Source organism: Salvelinus sp. IW2-2015, unplaced genomic scaffold, assembly GCF_002910315.2.
Source record: "Salvelinus sp. IW2-2015 unplaced genomic scaffold, ASM291031v2 Un_scaffold1252, whole genome shotgun sequence".
Taxonomy (NCBI): Eukaryota; Metazoa; Chordata; class Actinopteri; order Salmoniformes; family Salmonidae; genus Salvelinus; species Salvelinus sp. IW2-2015.
The window spans coordinates 201,682-215,819 of NW_019942800.1; the positions used below are offsets into that span (position 1 = coordinate 201,682).

The following is a 14,138-nucleotide window of genomic DNA, read 5'->3' on the forward strand; positions in this document are numbered from 1 at the left end:
CCTACCCAAGCCCACGACATTCAGGCCCTAACCTACCCAAGCCCGCGACATTCAGGCCCTAACCTACCCAAGTCCACGACATTCAGGCCCTAACCTACCCAGGCCCGCGACATTTAAGCCCTATTCTACCCAGGCCAGATTGCTTCTGCCAAATGTAAAGCCCGGTCCTGCCCAAAATCAGAAATAACTTTATAACTAAATCCATTAGCTGCTCCGCTCTGTCTGTCACTCGCTCCCTGCACGCTGCTTGCTCTGTATCCACTCTGCTCATGGTGGCTCTGAGTGGGTGAGTATCCATAGCAACGGCTCCGCTTGGGTTGCTCGGCTCATTGATGAGACATGAGAGAGCAGTGAGCTGTAAGTTACTTTTCATCACACTAAACTTTGTGAAATAATCTCTCCTGTCTTATATTTACCGAGGTTGAAGCACTTGTGACACCATGTTATGATCTTAGTCAGATAAGACTAGCAGGAGCAAATGGCTCAGCTTCAAAATGTTAGTGATCAATTTAGTGATACTCGAGCCCTACCTGTACCCTAGTTATTGATGTAAAAACAGGCCCTACGCAGCCCTAGCCTGATGTATAACGTCGGGCTAAGGTCAGACACACCCCACAATGGCAACCTGTGTGCCTCTTCTCCTCACCTGGGTTCCCATGGTAATGTGAAGAGGGACCAACCTGGGTTCTTTGGGGTCAGAGGTCATCACTCTGGGCCTTGGGGATGCTGGGACAGCGATCTGGGCAGCTGTCTGGGCCTCCTGCCTCAGTCCCATCATGCTTTGCTCCTCCTGCAGGCGTGCGATCTGCTCCTGTTGCTCCCCGAGGAGCCTCCTCTGCTCTGCAATGGTCTGCTGCTGGCTGGCATGGCGATGCTCGAACCGGCCCCCACACACCACTGCTCTATGAGACCGGGGGGCAGCACCTACACTGCCGTCCCCATCGCCCACCTCGCCCCTCTCCCGTGCTCGCCTCAGCTCGCCTATTGAGTAGAATATAACTTTATCATCCATTGTGAAATKAGGCACATTTTTAACCCTTTGTGGAAGTAGAAATCTAATCACTGATATATATTTAAAGTTTCCCCTTTTCACCAATATATATTTTAACTACCYTGGTCGGAACACTGGAACGGAACTAAAAAAATAGTGGTTCTGTTCAGAACAAATTATTGGAAAATCGTTTCGGTTCCAACCGCTGCTTGATAGAACTAGAGGATAGACAAGTTGCCCTTAACTAAAATGTACAGTTCTTCAACAGAAGTTTACATACACCTTAGCCAAATACATTTAAACTCAGTTTTTCACAATTCCTGACATCTAGTAAAAATTCCCTGTCTTAGGTCAGTTAGGATCACCACTTTATTTTAAGAATGTGAAAATGTAGATTAATATAGAGAGAATGATTTATTTAAGCTTTTTTTTTCAACTTCTAGTGGGTCGAAGTTTACTACATCCATTGCTTCCACCCCAAGTTCATAAATTAAGTTGGGGCATGGTAATTTTGGCCCATCTCCTCTGACAAGCTATGGTGTAACGAGTCAAGGTTGTAGGCCTCCTTTGCTCGCACACGCTTTTTCAGTTTGTCCCACAGTTTGCCCTAATGGTAATTGAGGTCAAGGGCTTTGTGATGGCATCAATACTTGACTTTTTGTCTTAAGTATTTTTTGGCCACAACTTGTGGAAAGTCTTGCTGGTGTATTGTCCATTTTGGAAAACCCATTTGCGACAGCTTTAACTTCACTGACTGATGTCTTGAGATGTTGCTTCAATAATATCAACATAATTTTTCTCTTTTTTATTTTCACCTCTATTATTTAAACCAGGTACGGCTAGTTTAGATACAAGTTGTCATTTACCAACTGCCGATGGCACCGCATAAGCCAATCCATGGTTGACACAAAAACACAGGTTAGTCCTCATGAATAAACCAAAACATACAGTCCTAATAACTTACAATAGAAAGTCGAATAGTCATAATGGTGTGGCAATGCACGGTAACCAGGGAGTAAGAAGGGAGGAAGGCACAAATAGGCCATAAGTGCGAGATAATGCAAACCATAGCAATTAAACAGGAGTAGTGGATAGATGTGCAAAGTATGAGCCTGTGAAGTAAGAGATCTGGGGTGCAAAGGAGAACTTAAATAACAGTATGGGGATGAGATAGTTTGGATGGTATTTTACAGATGGGGTATGTACGTGAGTGATCTGTGAGCTGCTCTACAAAGTTGGTGCCTTAAGTTAGTGAGGGAGATGTATACGAGTTCCAAGCTTAGTAAATTTTTGCAGGTTCGTTCCAGTCATTGGCAGCAGAGATGTTAAGGAAAGGCGGCCTAAGGAGGATTGGCTTTGCGGGGGTGACCAGTACTTTGCTGCAGCGTGGCTACGGGTTGGAGTGCTGCTATGGTGACAGCTGAGCTGAGATAAGGCGGGGCTTTACTAGCAAGAGCTTATAGATGACACTTGAGCCAGTGGGTTTGGGACGCGGATATGAAGCGAAGCGGCCAGCCGACGAGAGCATACAGGTCGAAGTGGTGGGTAGTATATGAGGCTTTCGGTGACAAAAGGATGGCAATGTGATAGACTGCATGGAATTTGCTGAGTAGAGAGTTTCTTGAGGGCTATTGTATATGTAATTTTAACCATTGGCTAGAATCGAGGATCGTTAAGGATGTTTTAGTATTTACGACGAGGTATGGTTCAATGAGGAAGGCTTTGTGAGTGACAGGATGTCGTATTCAAAAATTATATTTATTTTGATTGGAGAATGCTTAATGTGAGTCTGGAAGGAGAGTTTACCAGTCTACGCAGACACCTAGGATTTGTAGTTGTCCACATATCTATCGTTAGAACCGTCCAGAGTAGTGAGTGCTAGTCGGGCGGGCGGTGTGCAGGAGCGATGGGTTGGAGATGCATTTTTTTATTGCCATTAAGAGAGTTTGGAGGCCACGGAAGGAGAGTTGTATGGTGTTGAAGCTCATCTGGAGGTTAGTTAACAGTGTCCAAAGAAGGGCCAGAAGTATACAGAATAGTGTCGTCTGCGTAGAGGTGGATCAGAGAATCACCAGCAGCAAGAGCGACATCATTGATGTATACAGAGAAGAAAGTCGACCCGAGAATTAAACCATGTGGCACCCCCATAGAGACTGCCAGAGGCCCGGACAACAGGCCCTCCGATTTGACACACTGAACTCTATCAGAGAAGTAGCTGGTGAACCAGGCGAGGCAGTCATTTGAGAAACCAAGGCTGTTGAGTCTGCCGATAAGAATGTGGTGATTGACAGAGTCGAAAGCCTTGGCCAGGTCGATGAATACAGCTGCACAGTATTGTCTCTTATCGATGGCGGTTATGATATTGTTTAGGTCCTTGAGCGTGGCTGAGGTGCACCCATGACCAGCTCAGAAACCAGATTGCATAGCGGAGAAGGTACAGTGGGTTTCGAAATGGTTGGTGATCTGTTTAACTTGGCTTTCGAAGACCTTAGAAAGGCAGAGTAGGATAGATATAGGTCTGTAGCAGTTTGGGTCTAGAGTGTCTCCCGCTTTGAAGAGGGGGATGACCACGGCATTTTGGGGATCTCAGACGATACGAAAGAGAGGTTGAACAGGCTAGTAATAGGGTTGCAACAATTTAAGCAGATAATTGTAGAGAGGATCCAGATTGTCTAGCCCGGCTGATAGGGGTCTAGATTTTGCAGCTCTTTCAGAACATCAGCTATCTGGATTTGGGTGAAGGAGAAATGGGGGAGGCTTGGGCAAGTTGCTGTGGGGGATGCAGGGCTGTTGCCCGGGGTAGGGGTAGCCAGGTGGAAAGCATGGCCAGCTGTATAAAAAATGCTTATTGAAATTCTCAATTATCGCGGATTTATCAGTGGTGACAGTGTTTCCTAGCCTCAGTGTAGTGGGCAGCTGGGAGGAGGTGTTCTTATTCTCCTTGGACTTTAGTGTCTCAGAACTTTTTGGAGTTTGTTCTACAGGATGCAAATTTCTGTTTAAAAAAGCTAGCCTTTGCTTTCCTAACTGCCTGTGTATATTGGTTCCTAAATTCCCTGAAAAGTTGCATATCGCAGGGGCTATTCGATGCTAATGCAGTACGCCACAGGATGTTTTTGTGCTGGTCAAGGGCAGTCAGGTCTGGAGTGAACCAAGGGCTGTAATGCCCGGGGTGTAGTGGAGGAAGGAGTCAGACGCAGGAGACAGAGAGTTCAGAGTAGCGTACTAATTTAATTCCACAAACAGGTGAACACGACGCCACTCTAAGTGTATGCTCCACCACATAAACGAGAACACGAAATACCAAGAGACAACGTACACRAACCGTGACACACAAGCATKTACAACCTGTACACAAAACAATCCCGCACACCCAGCAGGCCGGGCTGCTGGGTAATAAAGCCCCACTAATCACCCTAACCACAAACAGGTGTAACCACTAAACAAAAAAGGAGGGGGAGGAAAAGTCAGTAGCAGCTAGTAGGCCGGTGACGACAACCGCCGAGCGCCACCCGAACAGGAAGGGGAGCCACCTTCGGTAGGAGTCGTTACAAGGGCTATATCTGTTCCTGGGGCATGCTTATTTAAGTTGGTGAGGAAAGCACTTTTAAAAGAACRACCAGGCATCCTCTACTGACGGAATGAGGTCAATATCCTTCCAGGATACCCGGGCCAGGTCGATTAGAAAGGCCTGCTGGCTGAAGTGTTTTAGGGAGCGTTTGACATTAATGAGGGGTGGTCATTTGACCACAGACCCATTACGGACGCAGGCAATGAGGCAGTGATCGCTGAGATCCTGGTTGAAGACAGCAGAGGTGTATTTGGAGGGCAGGTTGGTTAGGATGATATCTATGCCCATGTTTACGGATTTTTGTGTTGTACCTGGTAGGTTCATTGATCATTTGTATGAGATTGAGGGCATCGAGCTTAGATTGTAGGATGGCCGGGGTGTTAAGCATGTCCCAGTTTAGGTCACCTAACAGCACAAGCTCTGAAGATAGATGGGGGGCAATCAATTCACATATGGTGTCCAGGRCACAGCTGGGGGCAAAAGGTGGTCTATAGCAAGCGGCAACGTTGAGAGACTTGTTTCTGGAAAGGTGGATTTTTTWAAATGTAGAAGCTCAAATTGTTTGGGCACAGACCTGGATAGTAAGTCAGAACTCTGCAGGCTCTCTCTGCAGTAGATTGCAACTCCGTCCCCTTGGGGCAGTTCTATCTTGTCGGAAAATGTTGTAGTTAGGGATGGCTAGGACATCCAGGATTCAGACATGGCTAGGACATCTGGGTTGGCAGAGTGTGCTGAAGCAGTGCTTAAAACAAACTTAGGGAGGAGGCTTCTAATGTTAACATGCATGAAACCAAGGCTTTTACAGTTACAGAAGTCAACAAATGAGAGCGCCTGGGGAATGGGAGTGGAGCTAGGCACTGCAGGGCTTGGATTACCAGAGGAGGAGTAGGATAAGGGTACGGCTAAAGGCTATAAGAACTGGTCGTCTAGTACGTTTGGAACAGAGAGTAAAAGGAGCATGTTTCTGGGCACGGTAGAATAGATTCAAGGCATAATGTACAGACAAAGGTATGGTAGGATGTGAATACATTGGAGGTAAACCTATGCATTGAGTGACAATGAGAGAGATAGTGTCTCTAGAAACATMATTTAAACCAGGTGAGGTCACCGCATGTGTGGGAGGTGGAACTAAAGGGTTAGCTAAGGCATATTGAGAAGGGCTAGAGGCTCTACAGTGAAGTAAGGCAATAATCATTAACCAAAACAGCAATGGACAAGGCATATTTACATTAGRGAGATGCATGCGTAGCCGAGTAATCATAGGGGTCCAGTGAGTAGCTCGGCAGGCTGGAGACACGGCAATTCAGACAGCTAGCGGGCCGGGGCTAGCAAGTTAGCATAAGGGCCTTAGAGGGAAGTCTGTTGTAGCCCCCTCGTGCTGTTACGTCGGCAGACCAGTCGTGAAGGATCAGCAGGGCTCTGTGTGATAAAAGGGTCCAGGCCAATTGGCAAAATAGGTATAGTGGCCAAARAATTTGTCTGATGGGCCTCTTCAGCTAACAGTCCGATATGCTCTGGAMAGCTAGCGGGCCGCGGCTAGCAGATGGGCATTCAAGGGACGTCGCGACGGAAGAGCCAGTTGAAAAAACCCCTCGGGCAGATTACGTCGGTAGTCCYTCTTTWTGATGCCATCTATTTTGTGAAGTGCACCAGTCCCTCCTGCAGCAAAGCACCCCCACAACATGATGCTGYCACCCCTGTGCTTCACGGTGGGGATGGTGTTCTTTGGCTTGCAAGCCTCCCCCTTTTTCCTCCAAACATAACGATGGTCATTATGGGCAAACAGTTCTATTTTTGTTTCATCAGACAGAGGAATTTCTCCAAAAGGTATGATCTTTATCCCATGTGCAGTTGCAACCGTGTCTGGCTTTTTTTCTGGAGGTTTTGGAGCAGTGGCTTCTTCCTTGCTGAGCGGCACCTTTCAGGTTATGTCGATATAGGACTCGTTTTACTGTGGATATAGATACTTTTGTACCTGTTCCTCCAGCATCCTTCACAAGGCTTTGCTGTTGTTCTGGGATTGATTTGCACTTTTCGCACCAAAATACGTTAATCTCTAGGAGACGGAACGCATCTCCTTCCTGAGCGGGTATACAGGCTTACGTGGTCCCATGGTGTTTATACTGCGTACTATGTTGTACAGATGAACGTGGGTACCTTCAGGATTTGAAATGCTCCAAGGTGTAACCAGACTTGTGGAGGTCTAAAAAAAATGTCGAGGTCTGGCTGATTTCCTTTTGATTTTCCCATGATGTCCAAGCAAAGGGGGCACTGAGTTTGAAGTAGGCCTTCGAAATACATCCACAGTTTACACCTCCAATTGACTCAAATTATGTCAATTAGCCTATCAGAAGCTTCTAAAGCCATGACATAATTTTCTGGAATTTTCCAAGCTGTTTATAGGCACAGTCAACTTAGTGTATGTAAACTTCTGACCCACTGGAATTGTGATACAGTGAGTAAGTTAAATAATCTGTCTGTAAACAATTGTTGGAAAAATGACTTRTGTCATGCGCAAAGTAGATGTCCTAACCGACTTGCCAAAACTACAGTTTGTTAACTAGACATTTGTGGAGTGGTTGAAAAACAAGTTTTAATGACTCCAATCTAAGTGTATGTAAACTTCCGACTTCAACTGTAGGTAGGAGTTTCCCCTAATATATTTAAACATTAACTTTGATCACTCACCTGCACTCAGCGCCGCGTTACGCCGTGTCACCTGCCAGGGGAGGRTGTGCAGGACCACAGCCCCCAGCTGTCCGTCCCCTTGACAGGCAGGAGAGGGGGTGGGGCCAGCAGGTCGTGACCCTGGCTGACCTTTCTGCAGAGACAGGAATTGTGAAGTGTACGGGTCACATGGAAATAGGGGAAATGGAATGAAGTTAATCATAAAAAAATACAAATACTGTTTTTCTTGGGAAACACAATCTCAATTGACATTGAAACAACTAAAACTAAATTAAAACTGTATAGAAATGATWATGACCTACATTTATAGTCTCTTCTAACAGTCATCTAACAAATGCTTGASAGTCAGGGAGCATCGAAAATTCCAACATTGATAGATATGGGACTAATTTTAAGATATTTTGATGGCAAGGAAATATTATAACCAATTTTAAGTGCGGCCCTCTGTACCTCAGTGAAGACCAAATGTGGCATGGCAAAATTAGTTTGACACTTCCTCTCTCCCTCAAGCTCTGTTCYACTATTCAATATCTCCCTTTTTGTCAGTCACTTCCTCTCTCTCTCTCTGAGGAGAAAGCAAACCTTGCAGTGTTGTGAATATTTCATCAACTCCCAGAGAGAAAAGTACGGGCCAACTCATGCGAGGAGAGGAACTCTTAAACAGAACTTGTTTATTCAGTAGATACTGATAGACTAATGCATGACTTTCACCAAATGAATACAAAAGCACATTTTATTGCCTTGCAGAATTAAGCTATCGCTAATATTTAATTCATGACTACAGATCGTTACTACCTTCGGGCTTCTGTCTGTACTGTGATACGCTCCAGCAAATGTGTATCCAATGGGCAGACACAACACTGTGTGTGTGTGTGTGTGTGTGTGTGAGTCTGAATCTGTATCTGTCATTTTGTCTGTGTCCTCCTACATAGCTATGCCTATACTTTGTTTGTGTTTAACTTTCCTCAGTGGGAGGGCTCTACAAGTGTCACTCACCAGTTCTACGGTTTCTGATTGGTCAGAAGGCTTAGGTAGGGCAGTGATTGGCTCAGAAGTGTGCGTATCCTCCATCATCTTGAGTTTCCCAGTTGCCACGGCATTAATCAGGGCGGCCATCTTGCGCCGCGTCTCTTGCTGCTGTGACAACAGCTCCCGGCGTTCTCTCTCCGCCCGACACCACAGCCGCCAATCACTCAGGCATCGTCTTAGCAAACGCCTCCGGTCACTCACCATCGCCACCTGGCAGTGTCTACGAGGGATTACGCACTATTAGAGACAAAACACCTGGTGTGACTGTGACGAGTTTGAGGGCCAGATTTGCTAATCATCTTCACCAGGTGTTTACAGGCACCTGTTTACTTGGCAAGGCAAAACAAATTACCTGATTTAAAACTGTCTAGGTTTTCTTCCTCAATGTTCAGAAGTCAGATTCTGTGTTAATATTAAATTCAGCCTGCGCGCCAGTTACGTATAGTTTTCACTTTTTGAACCAAAGTGCGAAACATAAAACCTCACCCTCCCAGAACACCAAGCAAGCTAAATAAAGTATGCAGATTGTAATGTTGGGACAGACTCCATTCTGTGCTTACCTTTTCTGGGTCCGTAACTCCTCCTCTGTTCTCTCCGCTTCCCGCTGCTCTCGCCCTGCCCACACCAGCGCCCGCCAGTCTCGCCACGCCCTCAGCTGTCTCCTCCAATCACAGAGCGCCGCCGCCTTGCCCATCTGCAACCTCCTCTCCAACAGCACTGAGTACCAGCCAGAGAAGTGCCTCTGCAGACACTGAAACACACACCAATGTGTTGTTCAGATGCTGTGAACACTAAGCACACACCACCAACAGAAATCTGTCCTTCCCCTCCACACAAGTATTCTACTAACCTTAAGGTTGTGCATCTGAACCCTGACCTCTGCTTGCTGTAGTCTGAGTTGCCTCTCAGTGTCATGTTGTTTCTGTGCAGTAGAGAATGAAGGGCCTGGCTGGAGTACCAGTGAGCTCTTAGCTGCCGTCTTCCTGGCGATCCTCTCCCTCTCCCTGTGGGGGAGACACCCAGACACAGTCAGCCCTACAGGGCCCTGACCTAGCTCCAAACAGATTGRCTTATTTTAGAGACCCAGCATTCTGAGTAAGAGCTCATTGCATGGGCGTGATGCAGGTGATTGTAGGAGTGTGGAAGTAAATGCGTGGTTTTGTTTGTCTTGCTGTTTCCAAAGGTTACTGTACATTTGCCTGGCTAGTTGCTCCAGGTTCCTCCTCTCCTCCGTCTCGCGGCGCAGTCGCACCATCTCCTGCTGCACCATCTCCTCCTGCCTGCGTGCCTCCTGCCTCCTCCACCTCTCCTCCCCCTGCTCCYTCCTCTGCGCCTCCTCCCTGGCCTGCCTCCGCGCCACCCTTTCCCTGTGCAACCTCTCCCGCTCCGCGTCCCGCCGTGCACGGTTCTCACGCACCTGGAATGAGAAGAATGGAAGAATTAGACGTGGATGATGTCATAAGTTCACACCTTCTGCTCTCTTTTAAGTCCAGCTGTTGTAGTAAACAGTTTAATTCACTTCCATTCACTGGGACTTCCATTTGGCTCCCAATGCAGATACTACAGTGTTTTCAACTTTGTCAAAAATCTTGGGAATCCTGAGACTGTCCAATCCTGCGTAACRTCTCTCTGGTTCTGTACCTGTCGGTGACGTGCCTCCATGGTGAGGCTCGGGTCCCTCCTCATCCTCCTGTCTCGCTCTTCAGAGTCTAGTGCCAGATCCTCCACTATCCCAGAATCCACCACTTCCCGCTCCATGAGGTCTTGAAGGAAGTTGTTAACCGCTGAGCTCTCCTCTTCCTCAGCCAGGTGGAAATACAGGTCTGAGAAAGAGATGGAGGGTGTACTGTATAACATATGGTCCTTATGGACCCACTGACTGTGGTATGATGTATTAACTGAACCCTATATTGTCAAATGGAAGTTAAGAGTTAAATGTGTGTTGTTGTGTAGGTTAGTGTCTCTGTACCATCAAAGTTGCTGTAGTCCAGGGAGACAGGCTGGGCAGGTGGCATTGCTTCTGGACTGTTCTTCTCGGGGGAGACAATCACATCCTCCTCTTCCTCCATCTCCAGTTCCAGACGCAACTTGCTGTTCATCCAATCACTAAGAAGAGCCTGAGCTACAGGAAAAAAAGAGTCACAAAAAAGATGTGTGTGTGTGTGTGTGTGTGTGTGTGTGTGTGTGTGTGTGTGTGGCCTACCTTCCCCGTATGCTTGGTCATGATCCAGCAGCTGCTCTGTGCTGTGTAGTGCCATTGACTGACTGCTTATCACTGAATGGGGCTTCTTCAGGGAAAAAACTTCACTCACTGCATTGTCTGAGGCCATTTCCACTGTCTGGGGACACAAAAGCACACCTCATGAATACATATGGCCTTATAGACAGATATAGCAGAATAATATCCTCTGCACACAAACAGTCCATCTCTGGTTTCAGGAGGTAAAGATGGACAAAGTGAAAGAAAGAGTTCTCACCTTCATCCATTGGTTGATCTCCCCATTATTGAGCTGCACCTGCTATTGTAGAAAATTAGACTTATTTCTCATGACAAGAGCAGGAGCTCAGACAGTTTCACAGACAGTGAGAGTGGTTAACCGGTGGATGTAAAACAAAGAGAGCCCAGCCAATGCCTAATGTCTGAKGATTATTTCAGATTCATTTCCTATAGCAGTTTTTTTTTYTCCTCTTCTAAGAGTGATTCAAGTATCCCTGTGTCACCCTGAGCACYACCAGWGGATCTCCRTTTCATGACTGTCCACAAGAWTCCAAACAGGTCAGATCAGGTTTGCAGTGAATAACTTCAATCAGACCCCCTCTCACCCGTAGAGAGGAAGGAAAGAATTAGTGCGGATTAACAAATCACGTCCTGTTGTAAATCAAGGGAGAAGATCCAGGCCTGTGCTCTCCAAATTCACCAAAGGAATGTGGTTTGTCTCAACAGACCTTTTTCCCTCTGAAACTCTAACACATTCAAAAGCAACTACTGGAACAATATTTATAACGTGTAACGTGGAGAATGGTCAGAGGCGATCAAAAGAAGACTCATTTTGTGATGTCATAAAAAATGTTATAAAGGAAATACTGTAACTTTGAAAGTATACCCACTACATATATGAAGTTTCMATACTATGCGTTGCGCATGTAATATGAMAAATTMTGAAAGTGTTTTTGTTAAGAGAGGGATGTGATGTGAGAAGCTATAAGAGATAATTGTTTTCCATAACTTTGCACAGTGAGTAATCACCGCCCCGGAGTGAGGTCAGAGAGCGTGTCAGCCTGCCGGGACCGCTCTTCGAGCAAACGGTATAAATGATGGGTTAAGGAAAAAACACATTTGACCAGAAAGGTGTGAAGAGGCAGCGGCACATTTAAAACGGTTTGAACTTTGAATCTCAACACGAGGTGGAGACGATAAAATCACCTCCCGGACAATCACTGGTACGGCCGTCCTAAGTAAAGTATCTTCGAAAGCGAATTTAAGTAGGACCATCCTGTTACTCTGCTCAAACCATCATATTACGCTACTCTCATCAAACCACTGGGGAACCATTGATACGGCTGGCTAGCCTATCTTCAAAGAAGCATATTCAAGAGCGAATGGAAGGAAAATGAACTCTATAGTTCTGATCARTACTACACGACAAGTCACTGGATAACGRACAACTACAAAGAAGGACAACAGTAGAAGACTTGTTGGAACCATTTCGGACAATCAGAGCCTTACAGGCATGCCGCGAAAAGGCTCAACCCCCTTTCCAAGGAGATCTCCGGCGAACCCAGGCATTTCACGTMAATACATTCATGATTTCTTACTTAAAGCGGGCGGCGGTTCGTGTGCAAAGTATATGGTTACTGTAGGTGAAAATAGTCTCTGAATGTACCAATGTTAAGTGTCTCTGTCCCTCTCTCTCTCTCTCTTCATCTCTTCTTTAACAAGCAGCCATGTTGCCGTCATTCCGCTAGGGACCTGTTTTCAGCGTATTAAGTCTTCAGTCAATAACCGGTGCTCTGATTTTTGCAGATGCAAGGAGGTTACGACTGTTCAGAATGGGGATATGATACGAGGTTATGATTAATAAGTTGACTGTTTATAGAGATGATAGGTAAAGATCTTTGAGTTTAATTCGGGAGATGGTAATTCTTTAAAGAATCGCTCTCGTGGTGCCCCAGATCCTAATGAGTTAATTGTTACATTTATTAATTTAATCGGGTAACAATTAAACATAGTTAATTAGCTAAATAACAGTYTTCAGATTCATGTTAATTAAAGTCACGACATAAAAAAGGCCATTTAAACTGTAAGGGCTTCTTCAGCCTTCTCCAGTCACTGGGATGTATAAATCCATACATTCTGAAGCACCACTTTATTTCTAAAGATAGCTTTGAGGGCACTTTCATTATGGTTTACCCATCTCGTTTCTTCCAGTAAGGAAATGTCTGCGAGATGGAGACAGAAAATATGATACAGTTGAATATATTTAAAGGTCCAACAAGGCTGTTTTACTCTCAATATTAAATAATTTCTGGGTAACAATTAAGTACCWTGCTGTGATTGTTTTCAATTAAAATGGTAAAAATACAATTTAAAAATTGCTTCTTAGCAAAGAGCAATTTCTCAAGTAAGAATTTAGCTTGGACTGTCTGRGTGCAGAGGGGAACATTGAAAATAAGCTGTTAATGGCAGAGAGGCTTGGAACTCTCTTATTGGTCTATTAACTAATTTGCCACCTGGTGATGTCACCACGCAGGCCAAAACGCCATCCCAACAAAACAGGCTGAACTTTCAGGCGGTCTTTTTAAACAGCTCTTACACTAAAATGGCATTAGCATAATTGTAGCCTGCAGGCTGACTTCGGTTGTCTGGCTTCCAGGTTAAGAAGCGCTGGTGTTAAGAAGCGCGGTGTGGCGGGTCATGTTTCGGAGGACGCATGACTTGACCTTCGCGTCTACCGAGCCCGTTGGGGAATTGCAGTGATGAGACAAGATCGTAATTGGATCGCAATTGGATATCACGAAAAAAGTGCACAGGTACACCTCGAAAAAAGTAAAATACAAAACAAAAAAAATGTAATAAAGGAAAATCATGCTTTTGACTGCACCAGGCCTTTGAAAGTTTTGTTTGCAGTCATGCAGTTTTTGATCATGCATTGAAAGATCAGTTCGAGGTAATCAATTAATGATTTTTGCATCACTTTAAGTTTAGTTGACACTCAACAATATTTTACTTCTTTACCTCATACCTGTCAAAAGTAGCAAATTAAACTGTAAACTTCTCTCTCACTCACCCAGACACACACACAGTGCACACATACAGTATATTGACAATAACGCCGTACCTTATCTGCAGTGGGTTTTTTAGTCTTAGTAACTCTTTTCCAGCGAAAAATATCAGGGTTATGTGGGTATGCCATTTCTGACGCCAAATTAGCTGCCACTTATTACCTAATTAATACAGAGGAATACAATTTTACTTGCTGCATAATTTATATTAACTACTCATAGCACTAGCTACGCTTACAGCAAAAAAAATACTTAGTTAGAAGTCTAATTTTGCACTGAAATAGGTATCTGAAGCTAATCCAAAAGTGATGTAGCTAGCTCCATGCTGTTCTGCTGTTTGCTAGTGCGCTGAAAATAGAACGAGATGTCTTGGTAATGTAGTCAATAGCCACGTTTCTCAAACGCACTGTTTGCTTGACAGTGGCATTAGTAAACTACAAGTCCCAATCCAACCTTTTGTCAACAGAAGCGTCCCTTTGGTAACTATAGTAACTTTGGATCCCTCCCCAAATGTTGAACGTTTGACTGTGTTGTAAAAATAGACCCCAAATCAACCTTGATTGAATTTGTAAAAGT

At 45.2% G+C, this 14,138-nt stretch overlaps 1 protein-coding gene across 1 annotated transcript in view; it reads right to left on the bottom strand.

The window, feature by feature from the left end:
- Positions 1 to 13,888, bottom strand: part of LOC112070186 (coiled-coil domain-containing protein 191-like) — a 40,229-nt gene extending 26,341 nt beyond the window's left edge. The window contains exons 1-11 of the mRNA XM_070438867.1: positions 13,619 to 13,888; positions 10,757 to 10,798; positions 10,483 to 10,618; positions 10,249 to 10,401; positions 9,921 to 10,102; positions 9,473 to 9,696; positions 9,130 to 9,283; positions 8,840 to 9,030; positions 8,247 to 8,499; positions 7,251 to 7,383; positions 681 to 981 (exon numbers count right to left, since the gene is read on the bottom strand). Of these exons, the coding sequence (XP_070294968.1) occupies positions 681 to 981; positions 7,251 to 7,383; positions 8,247 to 8,499; positions 8,840 to 9,030; positions 9,130 to 9,283; positions 9,473 to 9,696; positions 9,921 to 10,102; positions 10,249 to 10,401; positions 10,483 to 10,618; positions 10,757 to 10,798; positions 13,619 to 13,693 (1,844 nt within the window). The 5' untranslated portion in view covers positions 13,694 to 13,888. The remainder of the gene's footprint in view (positions 1 to 680; positions 982 to 7,250; positions 7,384 to 8,246; positions 8,500 to 8,839; positions 9,031 to 9,129; positions 9,284 to 9,472; positions 9,697 to 9,920; positions 10,103 to 10,248; positions 10,402 to 10,482; positions 10,619 to 10,756; positions 10,799 to 13,618) is intronic.
- Positions 13,889 to 14,138: the final 250 nt, after the last annotated feature.